The 17,155-nt window shown below is 45.8% G+C and overlaps 1 protein-coding gene across 3 annotated transcripts in view; it reads right to left on the bottom strand.

Annotated features, from left to right (window-relative positions):
- RECQL5 (RecQ like helicase 5) overlaps positions 1 to 17,155 on the bottom strand; it is a 1,190,108-nt gene that overhangs the window by 912,438 nt on the left and 260,515 nt on the right. For 2 of the 3 annotated variants that reach the window (XM_069654764.1, XM_069654765.1), the window contains exon 3: positions 4,611 to 5,129. The exons of the other annotated variant lie outside the window; for it this stretch is intronic. In XM_069654764.1, the coding sequence (XP_069510865.1) occupies positions 4,611 to 5,129 (519 nt within the window). The remainder of the gene's footprint in view (positions 1 to 4,610; positions 5,130 to 17,155) is intronic. 3 annotated transcript variants of the gene reach the window in all.

The raw sequence follows: 17,155 nt of genomic DNA, 5'->3' as shown, positions 1-17,155 counted from the left end.
GTGCTTGAGATGGATTGGCACATGGAAATAAGCATCCTGAAGGTCCAGAGATACCAGCCAGTCCTGGAGCTGGAGGGCCTGAAGGATCTGAGAGAGAGTTACCATCTTGAACTTATCCTTCCTGAGGAACTTGTTCAATTCTCGTAAGTCCAGGATGGGTCTCAGTCCTCCGTCCTTCTTTGGTATGAGAAAGTAGGGGGGGGAGTACCAGCCCTTGTTCCTGTCCGCTACAGGTACCGGTTCTATGGCACCTTTCTCTAGCAGGTCCATAATTTCCTGCAAGAGGAGCGGATCTGGAACTTTTAGGGAGCTGTTCCCCGGTGGATGACTCTGAGGGATGTGTAGAAAGGGTAGGCAGTAACCTTGGGCAACTGTCTCCAACGCCCAAGCATCTGACGTTATAGCCTGCCATTCCGTCAGATGGTGAGTTAACCTGCCCCCTACAGGTGTATTGTGTGGGAAGGCCTCAGAGTGGTTTGGGGGCGGCTGATGCAGATGCAGAGGGTAAAGAGGCACCTGCTGCTGCTGCGGTCTTAGTACCTTTGACCCGTCCACCTCGGGTGGATCTTCTTTGGCCTCTTTGAGCTGGCTGTCCTCTGCCTTTTCCGAATGCGGAATAATAGCGAAAGGACTTTCCTCTCCCAGAGGTTCCTTAGGGGGCGAAAGGAGTTTGGCGGATAGCAGCTCCTAAGTATTTTGCTGCTGCTTTAGAAGTCTAACTTTTCCAGACTGTCATCCGCCTTTTTCCCGAATAATGAAGAGCCGTCAAAGGGCATATTCAAAAGTCTGGCCTGTACATCAGGGGCAAAGCCTGACTTTCACAACCACGCATGCCTGCGTATTGTTGTACTTGCCGCCATGGCCCTGCTGATACTGTCAGCAGAATCGATGCTAGTTTGAAGTGACTCGCACATGGCATCCTTACCATCTTCAATAATGTTAAGGAAGGCTTCCTTCTCCTCTCCTTCGGGTATGCAGTCAGCCGCTGATGAAGCACACTCCCATAGTGTGTGAATGAACCTAGCAAGCGTACAGGTGGCATTGATGGACTTCAACGCCATACTACAAGCAGAGAAGACTTTCTTTGCCATAGAATCGTACCTCTTGTCATCTCTATCCTGTGGGACAGTAGGGTAAGCGGTCCTGCTGCTTGATGAAGTTGCTGCTTCGACCGCCAGACTCTCTGAAGTCGGGTGTTTCGGTAAGTATTCAGGGTCAGCAGCAGCTACCCTATACTTGGCTGATAATCTTTTGTTGACAGCAGGGATAAATTCAGGAGTTTCCCAGTAAGATTCAATTTTTCTTTGTAAGGCTGTATGGAAGGGGACCACAGGATCCTCCTGTGGACCTTTGTCTAATATGTCTGTCAGGTCATCCTGTTGAAAAACAGGCGAAGGTGCAGACCAACCCATGAATTCAATAATTCTTGCCATCAGGGTTCTATAGGGTGTTTCGGCATGTTCCCCGGGGTCTGGCTTAACAAAATCCACTTCTGGGTAAGTGTCCAGCCCACTTGCCTCATGTAATGACTCCTGTAGGTCTTTCAACCTTCTTTCCTCAGAGGTGAAATCCTCTGAAACAGGTAGTGTGGTCCTCTGCAACTCGAAGGTTTCCTGGTCAGAATCTTCCCCTTCTTCATAAATTGAAGATAATCCAGGGTATTCCGACCTCTGAAATGGTATAAAACCCATTTCTAAGGCAGAAGGAGCCAAATTCGTCATTATTGGGCGATAAAACATCGATGTCGTCGATGCCGATGTGACAGGCTTCGAAGGTGCCAAAAACGGCGTTGAGAAAACCGGATGAGGCCTCGAAGAACTCGAGAGGATCGGGATCCTACTCGAGGACATCGACGACTGTCTCGGCTTCGTGCCGGAGGCTCTTGGAATCACCGTTGGCTGTGGAGTAGCCGTGGTCTTCTCTTTCATCGGTGTCGGCATCGACGATGGCATTGAGTCGATCGACCGATGCGTCGAAGAACCCTTCGACAACGGCGTCGATTGCGCCGATCCATGCGTCGAAGGAATCTTCGACGACGGCGGCGAAGACGGTGCCTTCTTACCCGATGGCCCGTGGCGCTCTCGGGTGGAATGTTTCGCAGGGTGCTGCGACTCGCAGCGTTTTGCTTTTTTGGGTTTTTCACCCGGGATATCACCCTCCGCTGTCTTCAAGGGGGACGAGGCGGCTTTCTCGAAGACGCTTAACATTTTCTTCCTGAATTCCTCCCACTCAGCCTGAGAGCTGTGTTTTGTGGGGCAGGAGAACCTTTCTGGGGAAACAGAAGATGACGAGGAAGGGGATCTTCGACATCTCTTCTTTCAGTGTCTTGATCTCGACGAATGGTGGGAGCTACTTCGAGATCTAGAATGGGAATGTTTTCGACGGGGAGGAGACGAATGCCTCGACCCGACCGAAGAAACTCTCGAGGAGGTTTTGACTGACTTACCTCTCTCGAGCTTCCCCTTGCGCTCCTTCAAGGCTTTCGCCGTCATGGACATGCAGTCCCTCACACTCCGAACAATGGTGCTCGGCTCCCAAGCGCCACAAGCAGATCCTGTGTGGATCCGTTATCGACATCTTTTTACCACAGACTCGACATTTTTTGAAGCCGGATCGCGGCGTTGTCAGTTCCGATGAAGATGCCATCGAGAACGAGTTGGTATATTTCGAGTAGATGTAGATTAGATTATCTGACTGAACCGAGCAACGATGTTCCAAGGCCCCACGAAGTACGGAAAAACGGAACTGAGCAACGGACGCCGCGCGTGGCTATTTATAGGCATGGTGACGTCAGCGCCGATACGGTGGCTGTCGAGGGACATCGACTCGGCGGACGTCGACGCGCAGCGCCCTCTACAGAGAAAAAATTCCGAGGCCAGCAAGCTGGAAACGTATTATCAAAGATAAGGAATACGTCGGAGGACACAATCCCTTCGAAGTATGGTATATAAACTAATGTTGCCCTGCCATATGTTCAAACTGATTTCTTTGTGAATTAAACATTTTCATTTTGGCCGAATTCTCCTGCATCAAACCAGTTGAACTCTGCAGAAACTGTGTTAACGTTCTGCTACTGATTTTAAAGTTTTCTAACTTTTACAACAGTTCAAACATTTTTTAATAAGGTGCAGCACTTACATAAGGTTTGCGTCTAAACGTGTTTGATGTTGTTCGCTATGGTTATACGTTTTTACATAGACTTTCTTTTGAAAGACTGCAGTTTGATTGACTAGTTTTAGGTTGACCTGAATAACACTTTTCTTTGTTCTGGGGGGTCAAACACAGCTCTCGCATTCTTACCCCATGCCCCCAACTCCAACTTCCGACTCTACTAACCCAATACATATATACGTATGTTTATGTATTTAGTCGAATCAACCAAATGTGGTCGACCGAATTGCCGACAAAGTCCATATAGCAACAGCATACCAGATCTAGTTTTATGAAGAGGCTTTACTTTTATTAAACTGCTAATTTCTACTTTTGGATACTTGAGTGGTCTTAGCAACGCTGCCCATAGGCCCCAACTTTGGAAACAAATGGACTACTTACAAGATCACTCTTTACAATACACTGTATTGGAACTATACAAGTAATCTTGTTATTACCTTGCCGTTTAATAGCCTATAATATCCTTTTAGGTAAAGCACCCAACAGCGGCCTTCAGCGCTATTAACACTAAATAAAATTAATAGAATAATAAAAGATGATTCATCTGCCCCAAGAGTCTGGAATTTGCTCCCTGCGAAGTTAAAAGGAAGTTAAATTGACAGAACTATTTAAAAAGAAATTAAAAACCCTGCTTTTTTGCTAGGACTGCGCGTCTTTGTTTTTTCTACTGAAGTCCTTGGGGCATAATCATTCTCTTTCCCTCATAGGGTCTTTGCTGTTCTGTTTGTAATGCACCCTTAATCCTTTGGGTCCTTGGTGCGCGTTATAAATGCAAAGCAAAGTAAAAGTAAAGTAAATATTACCCGGCCATAAGCAAGCAGGATGGGACTGGGGCAAAGACTTGTAGAGGAACAAGAGGACATCCATATTCCCATGCATCAGTTTCTTCTAAAACAACGTGAGGCATAGAGAAATGTGAAGGCTGAATTCCAGCCACCATATGGCCAAGCCATTGCGCTTTCTGAATGTAGTACTGCTTAAGGAAACACGGCTATCCAGACCTAAAAATAACATACTTATGCCTGTTATTTACTTTACATGTAATTAGTATTAGGGCTTTAACTCTACATGCTGTTTTCCACTGAGCTGTTTTTGATCTAGCCTGTATATGATCTGATGTGTAAACTAGAAGTAATCAACACTTAGAAGTTCAGACATTCTAACTGCATCGAAGTGGTTGGAAGCTGTTAAACCACCCCAAATTAACAGGATAAAGATTCAAATTAAAAGACATTTAGATGTTGTTACAAGAGTCATTGTTTGGGGCAAGCTGTTAAGTGCAGTTTATAGCGGTCAATAGAGCACGAAAGTTGGCAGGTAAAATTTCTGAGAGTGTGCTTTGAAATACACAATGCTTCACCTGCTCACTCGCTGTTTTAGCTCATCTTCCAGTCTGCCTCAAACCTGATAGCAAACAAGCAGCTCTGGCATAAACCTACCCCTTCTTTGTCTTTCTCCCCCAGTGCCTTCAAGCAAAAATCTTTTAGGTTCTCGCAGGGGTCACTCAGCAGCTCCTTAAACAGTACATCGTAAAAGAGGTTGGACCGGAAACAAGGAGTCTTGAAGGTGGCCAATGGAGGTTTCAACCCTAGAGATTCCATGATGTCCTTCTGAACTTTGGCAGTGGCTGTGGCAGTAAGTGCAACACAGGGCACATGTGGGATGCGAGCACGGAGAGACCCTAGCTTCAGGTAGTCAGGCCGGAAGTCATGACCCCACTGGGACACGCAGTGCGCCTCATCCACTATCAAGTAGGAAAGGAGGTGGCGAGCCAGAAGAGAGGTGAGAGTAGCTCTCAATGTAGCCGAGGCAGCCATCTCCGGTGTGATGTACAGCAGCTTGATCAGGGGCTTCTCGCTCTCCAAGTCATCCAGGATCTTTCGGCGCTCGGCCAATGTCAACTTTGAGTTCAGCGTGCAGGCTCTGATCTGCAGCGCCACCAAGTGGTCCACCTGGTCCTGGAAGAAAAGAGAAGACAATCATATTTTGGTGTGCTCACTTAGACTATTTTTTTTTTAAAGGAATGCACTCCGAGACACATCCGGATATGTGGAAAGCAGTCTTTAGCATAGAAAGGGCTGGTTAAGAGTTAGCAATAGCACTACTTGAATGGATTGACTAATTTCCAGATTGTCCAGTCCATCATCAAGATCACAAACACAACTAAAGAATAGTTAATGTTCATGTTATTTATTGGGGGAGGGGTTCTATGCCACCACATGCACTTTCTCTAGTACCTGCCCACAACACAGAACCCTCATAGGAGCTGGTGGTAATTTAATACTACAACTGAGTAATGAATGACCGCGTAGTGGGACCCAGCGCTTTTTCAAGCAACTGGTTCCCACAAGCGGCCATACAATATCTGGCTAAATATATTTAAGGTCCTAACTCCATCACAAGGGCCCATATTGCAGCAAAGGTCCTGGCACCATACCAGGAGCCTATTTAGCACCATATTTTTTCCAGTGATTGCCAATTTCTTAGGAACACAGGTCAGTTCCCTTAGCTCAAACTTATTTAAATTAAATATGATTGACAGATTATCAGATTAGTGACTAAAACAGATCACTTATTCATTTCAGAAATTAGAAAATACCCTGTACCTGATAAAGGTTATGCCCGAAATGCATCCTACAGCACTACAAGACTGTATTATACCATCATAAAAGAGTGTTGAGATTAGTTTAGAAAGAGAGAAAGACAGACTTGCATATCTCTGTTAAAATTGTGTATAGAACTTTCGGGTTTCACCACTTTGAATCACATTTTTGCCTTACAATGTTTATGGATTTGTTTTGATTGAAAGATGATGTATGATGGTTTATATATATCATAAATGTAACCTTGATTGATAATTATCAAGATTTGTGAATATTACTTTGATTTTATTTGATGATTAAATTACACATTTCTGTACACTCGACTAGCAGTAATCTTATTATTTTGCTGACTGTGGTCAGTTCAAAGTGTGCTCTGTGGTTGTCCCCCAGTGGCTGGTGGACCTTCCCCTTTCAGTAATGTAATCAATACCTAGCTTTATCACCACAACAACCTTGTGAGGCTTCTGCCTCCTCATTACAAGAACCTCAGGCTGGCCTTCACCCAAACAATTGTGTCATCCCGAACATCTGAAAACCATAACCGATCAACCAGGACTCCATTTACTTTCCAATCACTAACTCATCAACAAAGGAAGTTGCCGTTCTGTAAGCCTTTGAAACCACCTATGCTAAACCAAAGAAACCACAGAGAAATCTGATGCCACAGCTTGCTACTTCACCATCTACACCGAACAATTTAATTGAAAATTCATATAACTCCAGGATGACATGAAAACTGCCACAATATTTCACAAATCACAACACTGATTCAGAGCCATCTGGGAAACGGAAAATGGGACAATTAAAAAAATAAAATGAAAAAAAAAACACTCATGCAAACATAAAAAGTGCCCTGATCCTGCTGGAGATTTTGATGGCATTCAACAGCATCAGTGATAAAATTCCCTAAAGAGGCTGTGGGACATTGAATTAGACAGAACTATGCTAAAATGGATGACAAACTTCTCCTCTCAGATAGGATGTAGACTGCCAACATGTCACCCCTCTGTTCACAATCACCTTTCGAGTACCTCAAGGATTTGGCCTTTCCCCAATTACATTTCAACATATAGGTGAACACCTCCCTTGGAATCTCTTTGGTCCCTGGCTTGAGGTGAGGCTTGAGGCCCCTGTAATACGTTGAGCTCCAGCCTCTTTCTAGTATTTTTGTGTATTTTTGCTGCCCTTGGCGCTCAGCACCCCAGTCTTCCTGCTTCCCGGCTCTTGCCCACGCCTCGTTGCCCGCCCTCTCCCCCATTTGGCCCATTGTGCCCTTATCACACAACTCATCCGGATAGCCCACTGCCCATTGCAGCCCCTCCGGCTAAGGTCCCTGAGAAAAAGGGCAGCTCCTGCAGTAGCAGCTCCGGATTGTGTTTGTCAGTGTTCACCAGTGAAGCCGCTTGTGTTCAACCAGCAGCGACTGACAAGATAAGTGTGGTTCGGGCAGGGGGGTACAGCCATTACTGCTCCCCATCAAACTGACCAACCAATTGTATAATCTATTAGCCTGTAGTCTGATGCATGTAGCCCACAGTTTTATAGTAACCTTATCTTGCATTTTGACAGACTGTGCGAGTCAGCCATAACTCGCATTTAGACATATTGTGTCAGTCAGCCATCTCTCGCATTCAGGCAAATTATTTTAGGTAAACCATCATTTGCATTCAGGACAATTGTCCGCTGTGTGTGCCCCCATTTTAGGTGCTTTTCTCCTTCTATCCAGGTATCCAAATCTAGGTGTTACCGATTTACTATTGTGCCCCTTTTAGGCCCTTCAGCCTCTATCCAGGTGTCCCAAATCTAGGTGTTAATACATTTACTGTTGTGCCCCCATTGTAGGCACTTTCCACCTCTATCCAGGTGTCACAGGTGTGGGTACTGCTGCATTTAATACTGTGCCCCCATTTTGGGCACTTTCTCCCTCTACCCAGGTAGCCAAGTAACACGACTCAAAAAAGCTACACTTATTGATGCCGCGTCTAATTTAGTTACTTCTACTAGCCGCTACTGCCTCAAATCGAGCAACTTCACCCACTGATCAGACTGTCTCAAATGCAGCCCTCCCATCTACAGTAGTATCCCAATCACAGTCGCCAGTGCTTCCAACCCGCCTACCTAAAGCCACACACTTACATGACCATGGCGATCAGCACACTCAAGACAGAAACGCACAACCTAGATCTCTACCCGCCACATAATTTTCCCATGCATCACTACTGCACTCACCCAGACTCGCTCATGCACACACTATCACACACCTCACACCTCACCTCCGCTCACACACACAGGAGCAGCTTTCAAGCCCTCCCAAATACACCACACCCACCCTACACCACCCCGCCCTCGCACCCTCATTCTCAAACCCATTACCACACTCGCACAGAATCATGCACACACAACGCCTCTCACCACTCACCCCACTACTCGCATACACAAGAAGCTCTCAACCTCATCTGCATTTCATCCTTCACCCTTGCACCCTCTTTCCCTAACCCATTAAGGTACACACCCAGAATCCCTCACACAACCCCACTCTATCATACAAAGCTCAGACAATCCAATAGCACCCCACCCGACCTATATCCTTCCCCTCACACCCTCTTTCCTGAACACACATCACACGCCACAACACCTCTTCACCTCAGAGCCACCCATTCAAACCCACACACATACTGACTCATCACAATCACCACACACTCCAACTCACTGACCAGAGGAGCTCCCTCACACACCCATGGGTGACCACGAGTCAACAACTGCATATCCGCCTCCCAACTACCACCACTGACCCTCCTTCCACCCTTTTTCCTGCCCTCCCTCACTGAGAAGCTACAGCTTCCCACTTCCTCTCAGCGCCGACCCCTCCAACTCTCAGACCAGAGGGGCTCTCTGGCGCTCCACAAAACATTGCTCCTGCGCCAGGTGAACCCTTGCACCTACTTTCAGAAACACACAATGCACCTTTCTCTCCACGCCCTGGTCCCTCACCCTCTCAGCTACAAACCCAGGGACCACCACACATCGGCCGCAGCCCATCTCTCACAGGAAGGGAGGCTCCCTCAGCCCAACTGTCCTTCCTGTCCACCAGCACCTTCCAGACAGACAGACAGAGACACACACCTTTGATCTGCCTCACATTCTTCCCCACAACCAACCTTGAGGCATCACAGGAATGCTTTGACAGCTTATGGCCAACCCCTCCCCTGCACTACGTCCACTTCCCTCTTCCCGACCACACATCAATCGGCAAGCATTGCCCACCTACCTATCACCATCTCCATCACACTGACCACCTCCAAAAAGCCTACCCCGACCAGCCCTTCTCTTGGCGTGTCGTGCCCTTTTCCTGAACCATCGCCTCAACCCCCCCTTCCCTGCTGAGCCCCCAAACCTCTCATACACTCCTTTAGCACCCAAACGCAGACACTTTAGAGGAAGACAATCCCCTTCACCCTCAACTCTGCATGCCTCACCTGCCCTGCACCTCTTGATCCACCTCGCCTCTCCTAGCCCCACTGCCATGTCCCCTCTATCACACCTGCCTCCCACCTTGAAGACCGCACACTTTATATCTCCTCCATCCCTCTTCCTCTCCGATGTCCCCTTTCCTAGGCCCTGTACACCAATCTGTAACAACACCTTAGTCAGACAACTCTGAACGACCATCCACCACTCGCAACCACGCCTCAACCCTCCGAGCCTTTCACTACCAACCGTACCGCCCATCCCACGCCACTACTGAGATGAACTACGACCAACAACCCGCTCTTCTCGGTCCCCACTAATCTGTGGCCCTCTATGCACCACAGTATCCCTCCCCAACCACCTCTGTCCGTCCTACTACATTGCCCTACCCAATCAACCCTCTCCCCATGAACACCAACCTACCGGCGACCCCAACCATCCCAGCCCTGCAAACCCCAGAAAACAGCATCTACGATTTCCTAAACTGGTTCTCTGACGACCTCAAGCCTATCACTCATGAAGCATTCCAATCTGAGTACTGACTCAACATCCACAACTGACCTTCTAGAGGAGGTGGATTAGCCATCCTCCACAAACCTCACATCTCCATTACCTCCACTGTAACACAACCCAGCACAGCTAACTGGAAGATTTTAACATCTGGTTCGACCACCCCAACAACTCCTGGACTATACCCTGGTCGACAGCCTAGAGGCACTCGACCTCACCCAGCATATCAGAGCACCCACACATACTGCTGGCCAAACCCTCAATGCCATTTTCAGCTCTTCCCACCTCATCTCCGCATCCACCCCCAGCTCCTCATCTAGACAGACCACTCTGCCATATCTTTCTCCCTCACACCGCTGCCACCCCCAAGCCATCCGCTACCCCTACATCTCAGTTCAAGTGCTGGAACAAGGTCAAGGTACTACCAGACTTGGCCGAGCGCTGCTAAGCACCCTCCTGTCACAGACAACCACAGCTAGGCCCTTAACCATAGAGCTATCTGACTCCTGGATAAAAACGACTCCCTCATTCCCCTAAACCCATCCAAGTCCACTCATTCCCCAACAAAGGACCGACTCCCAAATGGTTCATCCCCCACCGGAAGACTCTAAAACTCCATAACCTCTCCCTGCAACTCAAATGGCAAACTTTCAGAACCCCGCAAATCAGTACTCGCCCACCACCATAGAAATTACATATAAGAGATCTGAAAGACCAAAAAAGCCTATTATGAAAGGAACTTGAACTGCCGTAGCAGCAGCAAAGAGCTCCACAGGATCATCATAGAATTCCTGAACCCCTGCCTTGCACCACAGACCAGACTGCCTTCTCACAAACGCTCTACAACTCCATATCTGAACACTTCCACAGAACAGTCCTAGACAGGACAGCCACCCCCAATGCCAAACTCACCATCTTGCACCCCATTCAAGAACCCTTCTTTCTCTGCTTTCAACCCCATCTCGAGGGAGGAGTTTGCGAAACTACCATCTGTCAGCCGACCCTCTGGTTCACCCCTCGACCCTTGTCCTGCCTCTCTCCTCAAAGAAATCTTCACCTGTGTATGAAAAGCGGCGAGACAACTTCTTAAAGACTCGCTCACCTCCAGCAACTTCCCAGACTCCTTCAAAACTATGCATGTGAAACCTCTGCTTAAAAAAGCATCCCTTGACCCTCTCCTACCAATCAACTACAGGCCGATTTCCAACACCAGATTCCTGGCAAAACTCATCGACCGCAAGCTCAATGATTTTGTGGAATCTAACCATCTGCTAGACCGCGCGCAATCAGGTTTCTGTCTGCGCCACGGAACAGAAACCACGCTGATCTCCATCTGGGATTACCTCAAATTCATGGCAGACTCGGAGGATGTGCAGCATTTATTCTTCTTGACCTCTCGAGAGAGTTCAACACCATTAACCACATGATCCTCTTTGATCGACTGCACTCCTTAGGAATAAGTGAAGCAGCACTCAGCTAGATCACCTCATTCCTCACTAATAGACAGCAAATCACCCACCGTGCCCCTTTTCTCTCTGCTGCACGCAAAGCAAACACTGGAATACCCCAAGGCGTCTGTCTCTCTCCCCTTCTCTTCAACCTTGACATGAGCCCCCTGACCAGGATCATCCGCTCACACAACTTGCTATAACTATGCGAGTGATCTCAATGTCACCAGGCCTAATAAGATAGTTTGTTTTGTCCTCCCTTTGTTTCCCCTCTCTTGCCTTGTCACACCTTGAAACACATGTATAGGCGCGTTATAAAATGTCATATCATGACACACAAATCATCTTAAGAATTCCTAAATCGACCACCTACCCTAGTCCTGACCTAGCAGCATGTCTCACAGATAAAGACCGCTGGATGATGACCAACCATCTCCTTCTGAACCCAGGTAAAACGGAGATCATGGTATGCAGAAAAACTCCTCTATTCCCCCAACCAATTCCTTGGCCAACCTCACTCGGTCTCACCCGCCCCCCTGACCACCACCATCAATCACCTCGGCTGCACAATGGATTCAGACCTAACTCGTCTCACCACATCAACAAAGCATCCAAATCCTGTCATTTCCACCTTAGGCTCCTGAAGCGCATCTTCCCTTACCTTACCTACCCCAACATACTGGCTGTAATGATGTCTATTGTCATGTCAAGTCTCAGCTATGCGAACTCCCTCTAACTGGGTTCACCGGCCTACAAGTTAAACGCCAAAGAGTACAAAACTCAGCTGCCAGACTGCTGTTCGCATTGGGACTAAGGGACCACATTTCACCTGCTCTCTGCACCCTACTCTAGTTCCCAATTGGACGCAGGGCCACCTTCAAATTCCTCTTCATTACCCACTGAGTGGTGTACAAAACAGAGCCAAAATTCATACAACAAAAGATTTCGCCTTAGCACCCAACTCGCACCGTAAGGCCAAGCACTGCCCTTCACCTAGTGGTCCCCATCTCCAACTTGCCCAGAAGTTGAGAGTACGCCTACTGAACCCTGGCACCAACTTTGTGGATCTCACTGCCTCCCTGTATTAGATCCAGCGAAGACTACATGGCTTTCCAGAAGGCACACAAAGCCTGGCTCTTTGCCTAAAAAAACACATAAGGGAATGCAGTGAATCACTCGACTTACCACCACGACCGACACCCGCTGTGGAATACCGCTCAATACGGACCCTTTCATAGACTTGCCGGCCAGACGATATCAAGCCCACTACCTGGAACCTTTGGCCAGACCTGAAATCAGTGTCACCCGTGCACCTGACGGAATTGATTCATTACCTCGTCTGCAGGAATTCCGTACGCTCTGAGGCCTAGAGTTATCTATCGCCAATAATCTGAACCGGCTGTGCTAGGCTCGAAACCCAAGCACTAAAAACACTCCTGAGACAGATCAAGGCTATGCAAGTATGCACTATGCAATCAGTCCAAGAAGGCACATGCCTGCTAATCCTACACACCTGGAAATCCAAGACCAGAACCAGAAACCAGGGTGCCGTCTAAAAGTTATTTTGCTAGTCACAATTCCCAGTGAATGTATTTTACAGAATTAACATGAGTTTTTGGACTGATCTGACTGTCACCACCCGTCAGTCTTCGCCAAAACAATCTGACCAAACAAGACACAGGGAGGTCCTTAGCCGAACAGCCCAAACCCAAAGGGGATACCACCCAATGAAAGCTCAACAGGACGAGGTCCACCTGGAAATAACACAGACACTCAAACACACCACTAGGCCAACTCTTTCCTCTGCACCAAGAAACAATAGAATGCAGCTACACCCCTTGATTAATTCGGCCTAGCTACACACATACTTACCAACCTACACGTTCACATCAACAATTTTTAGAACACAGCTATACCCCTCGGAATCAGCCTAACTGCAACCAATCTCATTCCCAAACACCAGTGCCGCCAGAATGCAGATACTCAAGTCCTTTGGTCTTGCTGCACACATTCTACTGATACCATACAACCACTGCATCACACTTAGCACTAGTATTCCGCTACACACCACCTATTGCACATTGGCTGCACAAATACCGAGTACAAGCAGGCACGTTTTACTACATTTTTCTCTCCACTGACCTGGACTGCGGTCCCTGAGGTTGTTCAACCTAGAGCACTTTGGAATCATACCAATGGTAAAAGGGGCTATACAAATGCTGAATAACATAACTTAGGCCTCACCTGCTACAAACAGGGAAACAATACCTAGATCTATAAACACACCCTGCCCCACAACCCCAAATAAAGCAAACCTAAGAATCTGTCATATACAGACTATTGAATAACAAATCAATTATAAGTAAACCAAACAGGGGTGTGGCCAAGATGGGGGCAGTGTACAAGCAACCCCCAGATCCTGCCTACTCATGAACCTCATGATCCCATACTATGCCGTCGCCTCGGTCTCCAGGAGCCTCCACAGTAACGGGAAGTGGCATCCTGGGGATGCAGACGAACAAACCGACGAGATAAGCAGATCGATAAAACCCGAAAGAATGAGCCTGACCCTCTAGGGATGGAGCAAAGGTTGTGGCACTGCCAGCCCGCAAAAGGAGGCAGAGAGTCCAGCAGAATCCATGGGGAAGGGGAGCGAGTCCTGTGACTGTTAGCGGGTGGACGGTCTTCCGAAGGGCCTCCCCCGAGGCATGGCTCGCGTCTCTGGCAAAAACAGAGACAGGGTGGGCTCATCACTTCTAACTCTGAATGCAAAGTGGGAACCAGATGGTTTACTACTTCCTTTATTTTCATGCTCCTGCTAGCATCTTTGTTAAGGGTAACTATGCATTCCTTAAAATAAGGACAGGGGGTGGAGGGGGGGAGAAGAGAGACAGACAGAGACAGAGAGAGAGAGAGAAAACACGCAGTGTGAAATCTTTGATAGCCAATGCCTTTTGCACTGCCCCAACTATAGCAAATAGGGTAAAGGAGCTTAATTTCAACAAGCAACCATATTGAAATACTTCTGAAGCTCAAGTTGACTTTTACACTCTTATTATCCAAGCTTTTGATGTTTCACAGAGATTGTTCATGCAAAGGAAAAAAAGAGAAGGATAATGGCTAATGGAAAGAATACAAATTTTTAAAAAAAGGGATAAATACGCAGAGTCAGACTTTTTACAACACGAAGCAGGAAACCAAGCCAGGAAAGATCCAGTGCCTCCTCACCATCGAAGGATCCTGTGTTGACCGCACTGGGGTGCATTGAATGGTCTGTCTCATTTAGAAAGCAAGTTTAAAAAATGTACATCGAAAAATGGCAAAGCTGGAAACAAGCAGTTTGCGGTGAAACAGAAATGTTCAGAGCTGAACCAACAGTGTTTCTCCCTGTTCCAGTACTGAAAACGCATGGTAAAAGAAGTGGAAACAACCATCAGGGGCAACAGGGTCTAAGGGAACATACTGGAAAATCTAGAAAATGGAGTCCGAGCGAAGCAGATGTGAATGATCGACCTTTCTTCTGGTATGTAAGGAGACAACCCGATTACTTTCATCTGCAACTGGCTTTTATGAGGTGCTTGGTCTAGAGGTGGAGGACCTCCCCGCCCCCTATTTTTCTCGAATGATCTTACAGTGTTAAGACAACTACATCCAGCAAGCATTGAAACAAATCAGTGTCTGACCCAGTACCTATTGCCAAACTTGCAGATGCTCAAGGCAGGGAAATATTAATAAAATCAGCCACCACAAAAGGGACCAAAGTGCTTCAGCAGCAAAGGATTTTTTTTTTACCCAGGCTATGTACCTGTAACTGAGAAGAAAAGGAGAAAGACTGAATGTGCTCAAGAAATCTTTTCTGAACCGACAGTTGAAGGCCAGGTTAATAACTTGGAAAGGAAAAGAATACATTTCTCTGATACAGAGAAAGCAGAAGAATCTGTGGTTTCTTCAATAATGATGATAACTCTGAAACTCTTAAACACCTAATTGTATATTGCCCAATTTTGATCACTTTAAGACAATGATACTTCGCCAGATATTATTGGCGATATCTGTGAATAATGGATAATCAACAGTGTTGGTCCTTCGTGTCTAGTACTTCTCTTGTCTCTCTTCAAATCGCCATTGCAAATTTTTTGGTTGCACAACGACTTGAACTGGCCTAGCATCCTGCCATTACTTTTCAAATGTTACTCTACATTAAATTTTATGAGTTGTTAAAAGGAGGCATTTCAGTCTAACGATTTTCTTTATTCGGTTTTATTTTGAGAACTGTTTGTTCTGTTATTTGCAATTCTTTAAAAGTGAGTTACATGTAATATTAATTTATTATCTTTGTCTTTTGATCTGCGAATTGAAGGTTTCTCAACTGGGCCACTGAAAAAGCATAAACGTGTTAATTTTCTTTTACTTTTATACTATTGTTTTAAAAATGTGTATTAATATTCATTTATACAGTACTTTTCTTGATGATTTTATGACAAAAATTGAAAAGTTGATTAATTTCAGCTGTATCAAAAAAAAAGAAAAGAACAAGGCAGAAGAATTACTGAAAAAGATCCCGTAAAAGGAATCAACTGACAGATCGCTCCGGCTTCTCTATTCCATACTTATGATGTTTGGGATAGATTCTATGCAGGAAATAACTTAGAAACCATTTACCATTTGACTAAGATGTGGCTTACTGTTGTAGGTTTTAGAATTACTTAAGTTTTAAATCGAATTTTGCTTTAAATGTCCATGTGCATAAGGTGGATATGTGTATCCAATGTTTATTTTATTGATTATTTCTATTATTGCTAGTATTGATTTGCTTCAAAAGCCTTATGGCCTGATAAATACCAAATAAAAAAAAGTGATGGAGATCTGGTCTGCGACAGTAGGAATTTTCTTAAGTTAATATTTTAGGATATACTAGAGACATAAGAATTCACTTCTCTTTGATCTGGTGCCCAACTTTATTTCTCTTTTGAGTAGGGGTTTCTTGAGCTCTACTGGCTACAATGCAAATGAAGGTGAAGCTTGATATAAGTTGCATACAAGTTGTTTCAATAACCAAAGTATATTCCAGGGTAATGATTTGCCAGGCTTAACTATTTGATTGTACACTGTGTGGAAAATGCGATCAAGTGATAGGAGAGCTGTGTTTATTGTTTAGTGTAGAGAGTTGAGGCTCCCTGGAACATAAACATTCAATCTGATAAAGTATTTGTGTGATTACTAGTGGGCTGATAATGTGCATGAGTAGGACATACTTATTTTTCTTGGGGTGGTAATGATCCCTGTTGAGAAGACACAGAAACCTATACTGCTTGACTCTACAAAGTGTGGTACTTTCTCTACCCTAGGATAAAAAGAATGATCAGAATGTCCCCAAGATAGGTTTGTATAGTTTGATGCACTCTTATGTTTTATTCTGAAAAAAACAAATACAATATAAACTTAAAAAAATAAAAGTCATCTATATTCGTTTTATGCGGCTGTCTATTTTTACTAAATGCTTTCCTTTTAATAAACTGTTAATTTCTCATACTTGCGTGGCCTTAGTTACTCTGTCAACAGTTCTAATTTTTGAAAAAAGATGGACTCCTTACAATGCACGCTATTGGAGCTATACAAGTGAACTTGTCATTGACTTTTCACTTAGCACCAGTAGCCTGATGGGAAGGGTGACTTACTTGCTTTGAGGCAATGGCAACATGTCCACAACCAACAGCCAACACTCAAAATACCTGGATTCTTCATGGATCGTTACCTCTCTACTGGAGTCAAAAGTTAAGGCCATAGTAAGAAGCTGTTTTTTTTCAGCTTATATCCAGCCATCACATCATGCTTTACCAATCATTTGCATGCAGAACCCTGGCAGTTTTCATCCTAGTACACTCCAGGCTAGATTACGTCAACTTCTAACTAGGGTTCTTTCGAAACGCTTTACCAAGAGCTGAAAATACACCA

Source organism: Ambystoma mexicanum, chromosome 3q (genome assembly GCF_040938575.1).
Source record: "Ambystoma mexicanum isolate Mex_15411 chromosome 3q, UKY_AmexF1_1, whole genome shotgun sequence".
Lineage (NCBI taxonomy): Eukaryota > Metazoa > Chordata > Amphibia > Caudata > Ambystomatidae > Ambystoma > Ambystoma mexicanum.
The sequence above is the reverse complement of the archived record's forward strand: the minus strand, read 5'-3'. Positions and strand labels throughout refer to the sequence as shown.